The sequence below is a fragment of the Accipiter gentilis genome, chromosome 23 (genome assembly GCF_929443795.1).
Source record: "Accipiter gentilis chromosome 23, bAccGen1.1, whole genome shotgun sequence".
NCBI lineage: Eukaryota > Metazoa > Chordata > Aves > Accipitriformes > Accipitridae > Astur > Astur gentilis.
This window is the reverse complement of record NC_064902.1, coordinates 9,189,521-9,207,202: the sequence shown is the minus strand read 5'-3', so window position 1 is coordinate 9,207,202 and position 17,682 is coordinate 9,189,521. Positions and strand designations below refer to the sequence as shown.

The 17,682-nt window shown below is 35.9% G+C and overlaps 1 protein-coding gene across 1 annotated transcript in view; it reads right to left on the bottom strand.

Moving 5' to 3' along the window:
* Positions 1–17,682, bottom strand: part of CACNA2D3 (calcium voltage-gated channel auxiliary subunit alpha2delta 3) — a 479,329-nt gene that overhangs the window by 375,888 nt on the left and 85,759 nt on the right. The window contains exon 3 of the mRNA XM_049826767.1: positions 193–309. Coding sequence (XP_049682724.1) covers positions 193–309 — 117 coding nt within the window. The remainder of the gene's footprint in view (positions 1–192; positions 310–17,682) is intronic.

Genomic DNA, 17,682 nt, shown 5'->3' with positions numbered 1-17,682 from the left:
CAAACCTAGTTATGCTCTCTTGTATTTATCTATTGATGGTACAAATAATTTGTATCTATTCTCTTGAACACTGATCCTAAAATACTTCTGAACACTTCAGCACCTTCAATTACTAGTACAACCTTCAGAGCAGAGCCTAAATTATATAGTTTTACATCATAGAATGAAATAGCAGATTGATCTGCTACTTACCCGTACGGCTTCGGACTTCTTATGAAACATTTCTTCCATATTCTTTGCTAATTTTTTCACAAGCTGAAGCCCATCAATTTCTTCTATTGCAACATCCTTCTCATATTCTTTGTATTTCTGGAAGAAAAAAATGAAAAAGAATCAGGGGAAAGTTATTCACAGTGAACCAGCTGAAATTTTGACAACTAATTATTAGTTTCGTATTACACTTTTGCTGACATTCTTCATTTATTTGATGTTTATTTGTGACAGAAGGCTGTTTTGTGCCAAGACACTGTCACAGGGACAAAACTAGGTTTGAACCAGAACTCCATTAAGAATATATAATAGAAATATTTATCTCGTGCACTGTAGGAAAACGATAATTCCCCTTCACAGCAGTTAAATTACCCTCCCTGCAACTGAACAACAGCCAAAAAAAGTAGTAAAAAATCCTCATATCCCATCCAAAAATCATTTAAAACCAGTGATATGCTTGGCAATCCACTGTGCCTTAGCAACCTAGAATCCTCCTCCTTCTCAGCTAACTTCCTGTAGCTATTTCACACGCTTTATACAATACTTAAGTTACAAATACTTATACTACAAGCTGATCTAGACATTCTTAGCTGTCCATGCAAAGAAAACCATAAATAAGCCACATAAACATGAGCCTTTATCCAAATGCAAGCATAGAAGTATATTTTATACAATATGGATGAGCACTAACTTACGGTCTCTTTTCACAGTGTGAATAAGACTGACTAAACACTCAAATTATATTCAAAGCAAATTTTATTCTCTATTTTCTGCACATCAACATTTTTTATTTATCAGTGTTTGCGTGTAAGAATATAAAATTTTAAAAAAACATTTAATACTGAGAACATTCCTCTTTCTCACGTCATTCCACTATAGCCTGTACTCTAAGAAGTGATGGCTTCCAGTCTAGTTATTGTTTGTTTATCTCTATTGAAAACATGTATGGTTGCAAGGCACTAATCATTGCCCATTACCGAACCCTTAACCTATTCACATAATTGTACCTCCGTGATACTGCGAGGACGATGAAAAGCGTACCTGGCTTATGCCAGCTTTAGCCCTATGTACAAAAATATCTTCCAAACCTCTAAAGCAGACTCTTAGGGCAATCCACTGCACAATACTTGAGCTAATAAAATGAGCTGGTATTATTAAAAAGATTTATCAGTAAAAGTTGGCTATAGAATTATGATTATCTCCAAATCTTGTATAACTCCAGAGAAAGAAAGAAAGAGGAAGAAGGGCATCAAAAAAAAAAAAAAGTGGCTCAAATCACCTGGATGAACACTAAAATGATCAAAACAGCAAATAAGTCAGGCCCAGCCATGTCCTGACTTGTGATGGAAGGAAGGAAGGAAGGAATCTATTTTAAGAGCACGCCTGTGCATATTGTACCCATTTCTTCTGACAAAACTAATTTTCAAGGCAAAGTAACACTCTGGACTTGCTTTAAACTTTATACTTCTCTGTAAGAACTTGTATGAATGTTTTCATAAGCAAATAATATTTGATAAAACATCATTTGCAGACAATTTTATAAGAAGGTTAAAAATACAAAGTTGACGGTAAATATTTAGGACACTAAATCTTTTATATTCTGTAATAATTCCATTTTTCCACATTATTTCATTTCCTGTTATGAGGCTGTATTCTATCCAAGATACTAATGGTAGTCTAAGCAATCTAAAAAACCTCAAGCAGACCACCTGCATTTTGGTCCCTGGAGGCAGGAGGGGAGATCTGGGGGTTTTCCCCTTCTCGGTCTGCATTTAAATGCCATAAGCAGAGTTCTTATTTCAACTCTCTAAGTCCATTTATGCCATTACTAAACTCGCCACTCTCCACTCCAAAAATATTAATTTAGGATAGCACAGTGATTTGTCTAAAATAGAAAAAAAATATATTTTTTGTCTATTTACTGGAGAAAAGACAAGAACAGAGTAAACAAGAGGTAAATGTTATTGAAACAAATACTGTGATAGAATGTAGTAAATTAACAGCAAATTGAAAACATTCCCAGTTAATTAATGGTGTCAAAGTCTGTCCACGTCCCACAGGATTTGAAGCTTTGGAGAATTTAAAACAAATGAAACAAAATGCACTGCCATGAACAACTGTCATATTTATTAAGTTAATAGATCAAGTACAAATTTGAATCACTTATTTCAAGCTGCACAGATCATGTTCAACATATCAAGTTCTGATAAAAATGGTTTCCTTCAGACTTGACCTTTGAGATCTTAGAAAGTATTTTAAAATGCGTCACTTCAAGAGACTGTTTTCAGGTCACCAGATTTATTGATTTAAGCTTTGCCATCAAGCGAAGAAAACCAGGCAATTATTCACTGCATTTGTCTGAAAACTGAATGGTACAGTTGAAGTCGACAGATTTTCTAGGCACAGTGAATCATACCATATAGTCTATTAGGCTATTGTGAGAACACATTAAAAAGCCACACGTCTCAATTTTGAGTAACTGGTGCTTTTGAAAATGAATAGCTTGCACTCAAAATAGATGGGAATGATTTATTAACTGATAATTTATTATTTTATAATTATGCTAGTTCATAGTACATACATTCATTTTTTTCCAAATTTAAATGCCAAAGTTCCAACCAAAAAAATTGGAGGAAACAGAAGATATTTTTTAAGTTTTATTTGAGAAGACCACACATCTTGCATGGTGCATGTTTAGTCAATTGTTGGAAACCTCCAAGAACATTTGCAACAAACTAGGAGTATTTACTTGATCTGCAAGACCTTGGCAACCCAGAGGTTTACATAATATGTATTTTACATTCAGTATTTCATTGCCATAAAAATACTTCTATTATTTTTTCAGCCGTCAGTGGAAGGTTCCAAAACAGGAGAAATTATGTGGTTGGAAAAAACACCAGCTGCTTTTAGTATCCTTGTGCTCTAGTGATTGTCTGGAGGGAAGAAGTGCCAGCTTTCTCTGTGCATGTCTATACACTTCCTCTTAGTACTCAATGTGCATGAGGCTGGGAATTTAGATTCAATCTAGAACACAGTTGACTTTGTAATAACTATCAATGCAAGAATCTTGAATCACAGCAGAGATAGTGAAAAACCAAAAACACAATAAAACTGTAACAAAGGACATCATTAATAATGGATTCTCTTCCTTTCACTGCAGAGGCTCTCTGACCTCCAGGCGCTCATCATTTCCCTACCACTAGATTTTTACGTATTGAATTTGGTTTTAATTTAAATAAATTAGCTAAAACAGCAAAGACATAGTTGCTTTGAAATAAATTGGAAATAGTTTTTAAATGAAATTATTTATTTTATTTTAATGTCGTTTTGAGAAAACAGCAGCATGCCACTATGGTTGCAGTTAAGCAAAATGCCATCATGGACAGTGGTGAAAAAACCTAGCTTCTGGGCCATGCTGTCCTTTATATTTCCAGACTTGCAAACCACCTCTTAGTATTGCTATTCTGAATGGCTCTTCCAAGCAATGCCTTAAATAGCCGTTTCCCTCCATTGTTAAAAAGATGAAGTTGATGATAAAGTTTTTTGTTTTGTTTAAAAAAAAATAAAATTATGAAACCCTCAATTTTTTCGATATTCTATATTTTTATTCCAGTAAGAGATAATGAAAAATCAACATTTGTAACATATCCGGTAGTATATTTGTACTGTTATTGAAAGGAAAGAAAGCAGCCTTGACTTTGCTCTAAATAATTGACTTGCATATCAAAAGTGTATGAAAAGTTAGAGTCACAATTAGACGCCTCTTTTGTTAAGTGGATTTCCAATTGTCTAGAAGATCGAGCAGATATGTCTGATTTGCTGCGTTATTAAAAAAAAAAAAAAAACAACAACAAAAAACTGGAAATGCTGATTCTTTCTGCTTGCAAAAATCAGCCTTTGGTAAGAAATTCTCCAGAGAGACGGGCACATTGATCATTTGAGAAAGCACACAAAAAATACATTATTTCTTCAGTGTCTGTTTTGCCAGATCATTTCACGTAAGCGCCAGGGAAAGACAGACAGTACTTCACTGTCAGAACTTTTAACACTTTTCATGGATTTAGGTGTGGGGTTTTTTTCTTGCACGGTAAATGATCATCTAGAAATAATATATCAGAAAGCAATTGATACAAAACTCAGGTCTGAAGCATTTTATGCAATCCAAGTATTTGGCACTGAAACGTCGACAACAACAAACACAGACACCAACAAAACAAAAAAAACAACCAAAAAAAAACCCACACCAAAAACCATGCAGCTTGAGTGACCAAGGCAGGAAAAGACAAGCAAGGCAACTTCAGAAAGATGCCACGTCAGCTACAGTTTGAATTTTTTCTCCTTGTTTTTTCTCCAAAAAGAAACATAATCTTTGTGTTCCTGTTTTTATCTACTTCTATCAACTCTTATCAACATCAAGACAATTACCTTTATGCTGTATATAAAAATATTTCAAGTGTATAAACACTCCTTAGTCTTTGGACAAGTCTGTGCGTGCTTTGTACATGTGCAGAACACAACCATTTATGATGAAAATTCTTCCCACTCCCTGGGATTTTCAGAGCCAGTAAATACCACTACTATCCTGATCAAAGAAAGATTTTTTACGCAACAGGAATTCTGTAATAATACTTTAAAAGGAATCTGTTGGTTTGCGTTGCGTATCAGGAACTGATATATGCCTCTGAGATGTATTCACGGCTATAAGCTTGCATATTTGTACATACTGTACAAATGTTGCTATTTGAGAGGTTTTGTCACACATGTTAAATATATATATGCATGTATAATTTTTTTGTTTTATAATGAAAAAGGAGAACCAGCACGCAAGTGAAAGATCCGTTATTCATTCAATCTTTCCATTAAAAGAAAGTATGTTTACTCCATGCCATCTGAAAAAAACCAACTCAACAAAAACCCAACAAAAAAACCCACACCAAAACCCGTCAGATGTTCAAGTCTCAACATTGCAAATGTAAAATGAGATTACAGAAACATACACTTGTGATTAAATCACCAACTTTTTATTTCAATTAATATCTATTGCCCAGTAGAAAGGCTGTGCTATGCATTGCTTTGAACTGTTTGAACTTGCTTCAGACACTCTGTCATATAAGTGCTAACAGTGACTCCCTTCAGCACAGAAGTGCTGGTTTGAAGGACCACATGAGTTAATTGGCTTATTAGAACTATTTTAATTCTATATTTCAGATGTCCTGGCAATCAAATGTAATCAATGAGTCTGCAAGGCTGCAAAAATCTTACAGCTAATACAATTTGCAGCTCTTAATGTGGTTTATTTAGTTACAAAGTCAAAAGCTATGTGAGTCTTAAACAGAGTTCTGTCTCAATTAATTCTTAACCCCCAAACCCATGGATTTCTTCACTAATGTTGACTTTCCTACCTAAAGTAACCTTGTTTTTTTAGGTCAAGTTCTTCTAGAGCACAGGGATCAGAATGTTGATAATACACTACATTTTTATGCATCAAGAAAAAATGTTTTTTCTTTCACTATTCAATTCATCGCAATCTAAAAATAAAACTCATTATCATCTTTTTATGTTCTTCTCATTGAGTAGTGATTTTTTTTGTGTGTATGTTATTAACACCACTGCATAAAATTTAAAACAAGTGGCATTTATTTAGGGTGCTTTAAAAATACCTACTCCTTTTTACGCTTTGTGGAGTTTGGTTTTAATTATAAAACCCCAAACCTTCAATTTATGTGGAACAAACTGACAATGTAGTCACATTAGGTGCTGCCTTACATCATTAAGAGTTGTGTCGCAATTAAAGAAGCTATGCACAGAGAAAGACTTTCCACTATTAGCAAAATACGGCTCTGAGCTTTTGAATCAAAAATAACAATATAAATTTTTCTTGATGTAGAAAATCTATCACATCATTTTATAAGACAATATTATTTTAAAACAATATCCATGTTAGAATTGATGGGACACAAAGAGCGAAAGTTCAAACCTTATGTGGCTCAAGCTCTTGCTGTGCTCTACCACACCAGCACACATCCCTCTGCACATGAGATAACCGAGCAATTCCTAGCAAAAGATTTAAAAAATATACAGCACAGCCTCTAACTGCTTCATTAGAAGCGAGGGGTCGCTCATTATGTATGTGCTGTTGGAATACACCTGAGTTTGAAGGCAAAAAACAGTCTCCAGAATTACATGTGCATCTGAGTGGGAATCTGAGCTTTTCCACTGAGCAGAAGGGTACTCAGATGGCACTACCACAGCAGAGATATCAAATACAGATGGTGCACTCCTCTGATAGACTCATCTGTGAATCTCTTCTTAGTAAAAGATTTTGTATTTTCCCATTATCACATTGACCCTATAGTGGTGTGGGTTTTTTTAAACTAGAGTGCTGCCATCATGTTGTTATTATGTGGTCCTCCTTACTCTAAAATGCATTCAGTGGAGCAAATTTAAAGGCCTTAACAAAATAAGCAATAGTAAGAGTTGGTTTTATTTTGTTGTTGATAGCTGGCAAGTAGCTATGATAATCTCCATTCTGCACATGAGGATATTGAGACCACATACATTCAGTGACATGCCCAATGTCACACGACAGTTCAAAATTATGACGAGAACAAGCTCTCTTGGTTACTCTTCCAGTGCCCTGCCCAATAGACCACAGATAACTTTGCTAGCTTCAGCTTGATCTGCATTCAAAGCTGAGTCACAATGGCATACTTCTCCTCACCTTGACATTAGAGAACTCCTTGATAATTGGGAGTTTGTGTTACACCACATTACACACTCCTATTAACCTTTACTGAACCTCTTTGTGTTGATGAAATCCATCAGCGATGACCAGTGTGATGGCACGCTCATTTTCCTCTCTGCAGAGAAATTTTTATTCACTTCATCAAATGACTCCAAGGAGCTCTACATTAGCCTGTCACGTTTTGACTCTTGCCGCACGCTGGTGTCCGAGGAACTCCGGTTGCCTCAAACTCCCGTTTAGTTACTTTATAAAACACACTTTGAAATGCAAAATATTGAAATATTGGTTGCATGCTATTTTACTATGATTAGCTACTCAAAGCTGTGCATGAGATATTACAGCCAAAGATCAGCTATCCTGGGAAATTTGTTATCATCAGCAGACTTGACAAGGATAGTTACTGCTTTCCTTGCAAAATAATTTACGCACAATGTAAGTATTGTACAGTCATTGCAAGGGCACTATATCCCCAGCATACTTAATCTTTACAAAGATACGTACTTCTGACCTATTTTTACCTCATTGCTACATGCAAGTGCTACAAACCCAAACCAATTAAAGCATTAAGCTGAATGGTAATCAAAACCAAACAAACCAACCAACCCAACTCCTGATTTAGCAATATTCCTCTGTCCTGTCTGTGAAACGTGTCCACACAAGATGTGTCCTCAAACCTTTGCACAACTAGATATGTATAGGTGTACCATGGAAACAGCAATAATGAGAAGAGTCTTGAATATACACCTGGTTAAAACAGGTGAGCTAGTGTGGAAAGATACAAGCTGCTCTACAATATAGAGCATTTCTCAACACAAATAAAATTTAAAAGCAGCAGTCAGATTGGTGATGCATAAATTATAATATTCTCTAACAAATAAAAAGATAAGGAAACACACTCCAGCCATTTCAAACCCTTGCCCTCTAAGACTAATTCAGTATTGCAATTTTTACTTGAAGTCCACCATGAAAAATGGGCGATCCAAATAACAATCTAGCTAGGGGATCTAACTCCAAGCAGCCAAACAGAGGTCAGGAATACACTCCCATCTTTCCCTCTAAGAGAGTTGCTTTGGGTCAGGGCTAACCAGAGTAACAAAAAACAATTGAGAAAGTTTGCCTTGCTGCTGCCTCCAGCATCCAGTGGCAGAGGCCAAGGGGACTTTGGACTCTTTTGCAGAAGAGTGCCAGCTCACCATCTTTCCTGACTATAAATTCCATCATATTGAAAATGGTTGAAAAACAAATTACTGCCTTGTAAATTCTTTTAGACATCTGAAAGATCTTCACAGGCCAGCATGGGTGTTTTAAGAGCCATGGCTATTAAAGTCTAAGCAAGTCTATTAAAAACTGCTTTAGAAATATATTTTACAGAAGCTATCTATGGAATTATACATACCTTTGCTTCTGTTTTAGAAGAGAACATAAAGCCCTCATGTAAACCAAAAAAGAACATTCCAGAACTGCCCTGAAGACTCCTTTTTCCACAAAGGCATACTTGATACTCTTGAAAACTCAATACAGTATTTCACATGAACTGCTTTAAACAATGAACAAAAACCCCATAGGTATAAATCTGCAGATTCGCGATATGACCCAGAGGGTGTGTTCACTCAAGGCAAAGCCATCACTATATTTTCAGGTGAAAGGAAGTATATTAGAAGCATGTACATCTAATCTGCTCCTCACAAAAGTTTGAAGAAATGCGAGAATGCAGTCCTTTCATCCTGGATAGTTATTCTGAGTCACTGAAGATTCAGAAGTAGGGAACCTGACAACTTACTATTTTCACCAATTTCTCGGCTGAGATGAGATACTACAGCATTTTCTTTTGTGCACCAACGTGCATTGGTCTTCTCTGAAAGCCTTTATGGTTACTGGAAACAAGGACAACCAAAAGAGACAGCTTGCTTTGTGCCATAAGGTCACAGGATACACCCACAAACTAATTCTTTATAATGTTTTTTTGTATTACACTTCCTTTTATCACTGTGTGTCTCTCTCTCCCTCCTTATTGTTCCGCTACTGTGGACATAAGCCTGCCTTACATCCAGCTGTTGTTCTGCATTTCAGTATTTCTATATATTTTTATTAGACAATGCTTATTTTCCATCCCAGAAAAACTAGACAACTGCCTCCCCACCTTCCATGGTTGCTCCTAAATGAGCAATAAAATAAAATGAGCAACAAAGAAAGCTACAGACAAAGTGGAGCAGAGACACAAACACTGAAGAGCATTCTGAAGACAAACCTTTGCTTAGCAATAGCCATGTCTTGTGACAAGATTTAAAAGCACTGCTCATTTAGAATAGCCAATGCTTATTGTTCCTCAGAAAAAGAAACGTGTAGTCTTATCTCCTTGGGACACAAACTCTGTTCGCAACTTGCAACCTTCTCTATAACTAACGTTCATCAGGTTGGCTAATACTTCTAAACCTTTACCCTTTCCATTGGGTTGGATGTTCAACATTAACTCTTAAATGGGCTTCACTTCATTGGTTGTCACTATGAAAGACATAGCATTGATCCCTACTGCTATATCTCATCATTGCACTTTTCTGTCTCCACCTGATAAAAGTATTTATCTCAATTTAGGGTTTTAGACAGGTATCGGAACACTGTGTATCAAAGTGGACTTGTAAGAACAAGAAAAAGCATAACGTCCGAATATCTGAACTCAAGCACATAAATTTAGGCTTCCAGTTCTTCATTTCATCACTGAACATGAAAAATGATTTTATTTTAAAAAATCTAAACTCCCCTCAGTCACATCACATCAAAGCCAGCAATGTCAGTATGTTCCCAGTATCTCTGAAAATCAGACCACCTGCGTGTGGTCTGTGTGCAGATGTCTTGACAAGAATTCATCAGACTAACCATAAAAAAAAAAAAAAAGAAAAAGAAAAAAAAAAGATTTGGAAACCAAACTGTAGTATTTGGCACTGCCTGGAAGTGTGAAAACACATTTGTGTTTTTTGCCACATAAGCTAATGCTTTTCACTTTCATGTGTGATTCTCAGTCACTTACAGAACTTCACATGAAACAGTATAGAATGACTAGCCTTTCTGTACATTCAGGTACAGTAGTATATCCACCATGATTTCTTTCAATGCCTCATAAAACAAGCTGGTAAATACACAAGGAAATACAAAGGGTTAAAATTTGATTGCCAAACCATGTCCAATCCAATATTTGATAACTGCCTTTAAAAGACTGTAGTATGATATAAACTAATGCCCTGTACAAGTGAACTTGCCCATATCTTTCTCTCTTTGGACCATTTAGCTATAATGCATTTATTCTTAGCCTGGCATCTAAAATACTGACATGCTGCTAGCTCCCAATGTGGTTTTTTTCCCCTCAGAGTGTTTTCTCTCTCACACTTTTAAAAAAGAAGCTTGAAACCTAGTTAAGAAAAAGCCCTCTGCATAAAACAATGAACACATCAAAACCAGAACCAGAGCTCTGTTTGTAGCTCTTGCTTTGTTTTTTTTTAATGAAAATTGGATTAATAATCTACAGAATAATAGCCTTTGTATCATATCATACCCACACTACACCATAAGCAAGTATTCCAAAACATCACTGCAAAGAGTAAATAAACACACTAAGCAATTTAAAATTTTGCAGAGGAGGGTGAAGAATATCAGCCTCTGTCTCAGTCCTTATTTTCCCCTGAAACTGAAAACACAAGACATTTATTAAAGTGTACATTGCTCCCTAACGATATTGCCTTCATCAAAATGTATGTCAAAAACTAACCAGATTCAGACCCTCTACTTAGAAATTTGTATTGTCTTATGCCTGTATTACAGTCTTGTCTTTTTTGTGTCTCACAAAAAAAAAAACCAACAAAACAAAACAAACAAAAAAAACACACCACAAACCCCAAACAAAAACAACAACAAAAACCACCAGCCAAACAAGAAAATAAGTTGACTACTTAACGGTAGATTTATTTTTGTGTGCTTACATGTCAGTATTTGATCAGATTGGAAAAATTTCAACAAATCATCAGTTTAGTGCTGGTTTTGCAAAATTAAAAAACTTTTGCCCAAATTTAACCAAATTAAATTTGAACCAAACCTATCTCAAGTTAAAATGTAGGGCACATTCTTCTATTATTTACAGAGATTTCTACATGCAGTTAGTTGTATCGTACATCCACAAACACGGAGATGCTTATTCAGCTTTTCTCTGATTCTCAAAGGGCTAGAAAGTTTTTGTAATTTAGGAATTCATTACATTACCAACAGAGTTCATCTCACAAAAAAAATAGAGCATATTACATATAGCACCACGATAGGTCATCACTGTAGCATATAGAGATAAACCATTTAACTCGATAGTCTATAATAGAATGCATAAACTAATACATTTGTCAGAAAAAGTACGGAGCTTTTGTACTAGAAAGGACCCAGTAACAGCTTTGTTTTGCTTGGTCAATAAACCACTATTAATGATAATGTATCTATGAATTAAAGATGCATCAATCTGCATAGCAGAGAATAGAAGCTATGAATAATAGCCAAATCAATACTATGAAGCTGCAAAGAATACGGTGTGCTCTCCTTCAGGCTAATGGTAATTAATTTACTTTTGCTCCTTTCACACATGAAAGGAAGCTAGTAGAAGAACACTTTAATGACACAGAAGTTGTTAATTAGAAAAAGAACACATACTGTTATCTCCTTACTGTATCTTTTCTGTTCATATACTTCCAGCACTTTAAAAATATTACTTTATTTTTTGTATTAAAAATACTACAAGAAAACAGCTTGTGTTTTAGGAGCATATGCATATACTGGCTGATATTTTCAAGTACTACAATTTGAAAGTTTGCTTCTTAAATAAAAGATCTTGTTCTAGTTGGGATGTTCATTAGTATAAACAGCCAATGTCTAAAATCACATTTCTGCAACACAAATACTCTACTAGGGAATATATGTATGGAAGTGTTTTATGTGGTTCGTTATACCATAATGGAAAGCCTCAGCATTGAAAAATTATGTTTGCTTATATTGAGGCTTATTTTACTTGATTCAAGTCTACTAGTTAGTTAAATAATGCCTTTTTTACAGTTAAAAAAAGACCAGGTTTACATGATCAGCATCTAGTGGAGGCATCCCCTTCTTCGGAAAAAAAGAAAGATTTGGTGGTCCTGTTATTTTGAGAGACTGGCCCTAGACCAACAAGCCTGTAGAAGAGGAAGCAAGATAAAGCTACTGGGTCTCTGGTTTTAAAATTCTGAAGAACAGAATTTTAATATTCATTGTGTTTGAATTCTTTTAAGTACCTTTTGCACAAAGTAAATTTTAAATTGCTACAATTAACAGTATCTTTTATACAACGACATCAAAATTAAAGTTTTCATTTTTAAAATATATTCTTCATGATAATGTTCAGCAAACTGCCATCAGCAGACTGCTACCATTTCATTGCTTAATAAAAATACACAATTTTGCTAAACCTCAGAACACCAAACAAAGCTGCCTGAATCACAGGCTATTGCTAGTCAATCTATTGATAAAATTCCTCTCAGCTCACCGCAAAGCAATGACCTTCTTGCTGAACTGCATTCAAGCCTCTAAGACAGCAGAGTAATTAACATATACTTAAGTTAAAATCATAAGTGGTCCCATTGAAGCAGGCAGAAAAAGTCAGCACTTAAAACTATCTGTGTGTGAATTAGGGTCCCAATGGTCATTTCTGCCTCTCAACACATCCTGATGTAGTTTTGCTACGCTCATGTCATCAAGCACAAAAAAAGCTAACTTCTGAAACTGAGCTTGACCTTTGGTTGTTTACCAGCAACTGTGTAAAAGATTCGTAATGTAGGGTCACATCTCCATCTTGTGAGCTTTCTAAAAAGTTTTGCGGGGAAAGAACATAATGCACACAACCAAGGGCAGAATACTCTCTCAATTTCCAGCACCAGACTTTGTCCTGTTAACCTACTGAAAAATTATAACAATTACTTAGATTCTTGTCAAGCTCTACCCTGCAATGTAAATATCCAGAATTTCCTTGCAGGTTTCCTCTTTTCACAGAATTACAATTTGTCCCTCATTATTACGAATGTACAAAGAACAGTGTACATCAATAAAATATAATTGTGGCAAGTGGACATTCTGTTTGCATTTGGAGGTACGGCAGAGCCTGTGCTGCATGCACAGGACTGCCAGAGGCATACATCTGTTTGTGCAGTTCTAGTTCAGTAGTTTAAGGAATGAAGTATCACCTCATTACAGAACTGCCATGTATGAGTGAATTTGTGGAGCTTGCCCTCCTCACAGCGAGACAGTTCTAATCTCCGTGCAAACCACAGTGGCAGCACAGAGATGAAGTGTTAAGCTTATCAGGCCTCATCTGTACCATCACCTACTTAGTTAAGCCCAGGCCATCCATTTCTCTGTCATTTCTTTGTTCCTGAGGTGCCTGAATGCATAATAGCCACTAGTGAAAGATGCAAGATATCTTTAAGACTTCACAAGAACACCACCTACTTTTTTTTTTTTTTTAAACACAAACTGGAAACAATTCACGAGCACCATTTTAATCATAGGTTGCGCTGCCTGCATTGTTTCTTACACTAGAATTCTACCTTGTACTATCACAACATAACGTGTTACAATAAAGCTATTCATTTATTTTATATTAACTTTCAATGTTTGCATAGAAATTCCTAACTCTGAAAAAGCCCACATTCCTATTACGGTATAACAGTTAGGAAGGCTTCTGGTAATTGAAAATCTTATGGCATAATAAAAACAAATTTGTATTCAAACATTCTTTCGGGGCATCGGCAAGCAAATCAAGAGTTTTGTTTCAATCGCAAAACAAGGATTGTTCTTCAGTGGCTTTAAAAAAAAGCATCAAAAAAGGCTGCCTTTAAGTCATTCAAAATAAAGTTCCCTTTTAACCATTTGTTTTTAGTAACACAATTCTGCTTTCAAGATCATGATACCTTATGGATTTTTATTTCAAGAATAAGGTCCAAAACTTTACATATGAGCAACTGCACCCACAAGATATCCTAAATGCTTGGCAGGAAAAAACATGAAGTGGCTTCTAGCGAAGCACTGAGGTAGACAGAAGACTTGTCCTCAGAGAAGAGTCATTCTGCTGTTTTGGGAGCAGCTGGGCCAAAACAGTAAGCTCTTGGTGAGATGTGTGGCCACAAGAGACTCCTCTTCCTAGGCACTTTCTAAAGCCAGGGGACCAAGATGGACTAACCTCTAAGGTTCCCGGTCACCAAATGAAGGAGACTCTTCCTCTCTCCCCCAACTATGGTGGAAGGACAAGTAAACCAGTTTGGTTAGGCTAGTTCGCAAGACCTGCCCACCACGTCTCCTTCTGGTTTAACACTGTCTTCCAGAGTGCTGTTACGGGTGTACAAGTACTACTGAGGGATGCATATGAGGAGACACTGATGCCATTCCAGACCCAACGTCACTGATAGCTATCAACCACAAACAGGGAAAAGAGCTATTACAGCTGTGTTCCATCTCTGTGGCACAGGGAATACACAAGCAGCATGTTGCTTATCCCCACACAGCCCTGTACAAACAATGCAGCAGCATTCTGGTCAAATTACCTATCATCTACACCAGAATTTCAACTAAAGGGATTTTGAAAAAGGAAGAAGTCCTTTTGGAGGAACAGCCCAAGCCTGCAGGCAACGCATATCTACAGAGCCTGTAAGGATTCCTGAGCATTATTTATGCTTTAAATGTACCGACGGTGCCATCTTGCATCTCTAGGTGTCTCTAGAACACCCTCATCAGGCCTAAGCTGAAAGACGCCTTAGTTGCAGTGGGAATGTTTTCCAGCCTTTAAAACAAACCAAAAAATGCACTGTTCATAATCAGTAATTTGCTTTTGGCTCAGTCTTCAAAATTTCCCTGTTCCAACTGGAGATTAAAAGTCAAACCAGAAGAATACTACCAATCGCTTCATCATTAGCTCCTTGCAAGTCAGAAAAATAAAATCATACATTTATAAGAGAGAAAGAAAGAGAGGGAACATTTATTGCAGTAAATTAGATAATTTTGCTTACATTAAAGAATGTTAATTTGATTCCTGTCAGTTTTACAGCTTTCTGTCAATAGTGCATTTGAAAAAAAAGTCAGGGTAAGCATGCAGATATTCCAATCACACTCCAGCCCATTTACGTCCTTGCTTCAAACGACGAGGTTTTGGCGATAGCTTTAGAAGAGACGTGTGACTGATGGAAGCTCATTCCCAAAACAACGAATAGAAAATTGCATGAACTCACTTGCTTAACTAACTATCTAAAAATCCAAGCTTAGGTGTCACAAGGTGTGAAATAGTATACACTACACAAATAGCCACTAGGAGGCCTGACAAGACATTACTAGATAAAACAGTGGAGCAGAAATTGAAGATGATGCAGGATTTCTAAAACATGCTCTTCCTAATCTCTGGTACTCACTATTAGAAGCGAAAATATGCTTCAAGCAAAGTAACCTTTTATCATATATTCATGCTTTCCAGTAAAAAGTAACAATCAGTTACCAGATTTAGAGCTCTTTGATGACCCTGATAGCTGGGAAAATATCCTCCACTATACATTAGAATCTCCTGCCAACACAGACTGAGGATACCCAAGTTACCGCTATGTATTTTTGAAGAGTGACTCGTTTCACCATAAACTGCATGTTTCACAATTACTGGTTAAAGAAATCACCCGTCCTCTATCACTTTTAGTAAACCATTAACATCCCACTAAGAATGATTATTTTCTTCTCCCCATCTGGTTCTGCTGACCCAGTGTGTAAGATTACCCTCTGGAAAAGAAAAGCCACAGGGACAGAATGAGGCATGTTTCTGTGAGGCCATCATAAAAGTCTCTGGTTACTGTGGGATGACAAGAGGAGAAGTGCCAAAGCACACAACGGCACAGCTGACAGGAAGATAATGTCCCGATGCAACTGTTACTGGATATTTTACTGTTATTGCTTCTGTAATCCTCATCTCTTTGTTCCATTAATTAGCATGCAGCAGCTATAATCCTGCCCAGAAAAAGTCTTTGTTCCTAGGTAATAATTTCACTAACAAGCAGAAACATTTTACAAATTTTATAACAACAAATGAGTCAAGGTCGTAATCAGCCGGTCATCTTTGTCTTTACTTGGAACTCTTCAGTAAGCCAATTTCTAACTAATATCAGTTAGCTACTAATAGCATATGAAAGGATCAATAAATTCAGAAAAGATAATCTGATTCCATGACTCTTAGAGCTTAACTTTTGTATATTGTCCATAAAAACGTAGTAGTTCTTCTCTGGTTTAAGAAGTTGGAGGTGGGTTTAAAGGCCATATATGGACAAAAAGAAAGGACAAGTAGGTCCTCTTTTTTGCAAAGTACACTAAGAGTCAAAACAAAGCACTTGCTAAATGACAATTGGGAAGACAACACAAATCTTCTAAGCACTGCAGCAGTCTTCTGATGGAATTATTTTAATTTTTCTGTGTCTTCATTTCCTCATTCGTAAAACAAATTAAACTTGTCTTACAGGAATAGTTTGATGCTGAAATTTCTATCATTCATCAATATCTTTGTGTAGAAAGGATGTATAAATATTTAAAATTATTACTCACTCATTCACTAAGACATTTACAAAGATCTTCTGAAGATGTTTGAACTTAAGATCGTCTGAAATAGTTTAAGAGGGCCAGGTACTAGCATATCTCACAGAGCAAACTGAATAAGAATGAATAAATAACCAAAAGTACCATCAAATTTATTTCTCCCCCAGCAGGATATCTTAACAAACCAGAACTTGAAGCTGTATCTGAAAATCGAGTTCCCTTTAAAATATTTTGGTAAATAAAAGACTAGGGTTTTTTCCTAAAACAGCACACACACATTAGATATACAATATTTAAGATTTACTTAATATTTCTATTTCTTTCCCAATAATTTGTAGTAAGCACGTACAGATTCCTAGTTATTCACTGTTCTTCCAGTTACTGGTCCTGGCTTGTCACCCTTTACCAGGGCTGACTTGCCAAAAAATTCCCATGTTATTCCAGGCTTAGTTTCATAAGTTACGTTTGAAGAAATCATCATTTTGCTCTATAATAAAACATCTTTTAGATAGGCAGCATACACTTATGCTTCATTTTTTGTCTTGAATATAAAACTTCTAATTCTTTAAAATGAGACCTACAATATAAATCAAGTCTGATGTCAACTGCCCCTCTACAGAGGCTTTAAATTTTAGAATGCTGAACTGTCACGTTATTAATAATTTCTTCAGAATTCAGCTTTCATTTTACATCTATATTGAGAGAGAGAATAAATATATCGGAACTATGCTTTGTAGTTCAAATATTGCTGAGATAAACACGATCTGTCTAGTTTCAGGCAATGGCTACAGTAAATAATGAAATGTTCTGTAATATTAGGGGACAGAGGAACAGAAGTCTCACAGACAGCATAAAAAGTCTTACTATTTAAGCTTAAAGATATTTTGAAAAAACAGTTATTTTACCAATAAATACAATTTAATAACAGTCAAATAGACTGTGCAGAAGCAGTTTTTAACTCTTTTGTTATTTGAGAGCATCTATGGAAAAGTTAAGATTTTCGTTTTGCAGTAAAATTAGCATAAGTGAAATTTGGGGTTATAATCAAGGCTGTATTCTTAGAGGAAGAATGGTCTAGTGGTTAAGATATTAACCTTGGACTTGAAGGAACTGGG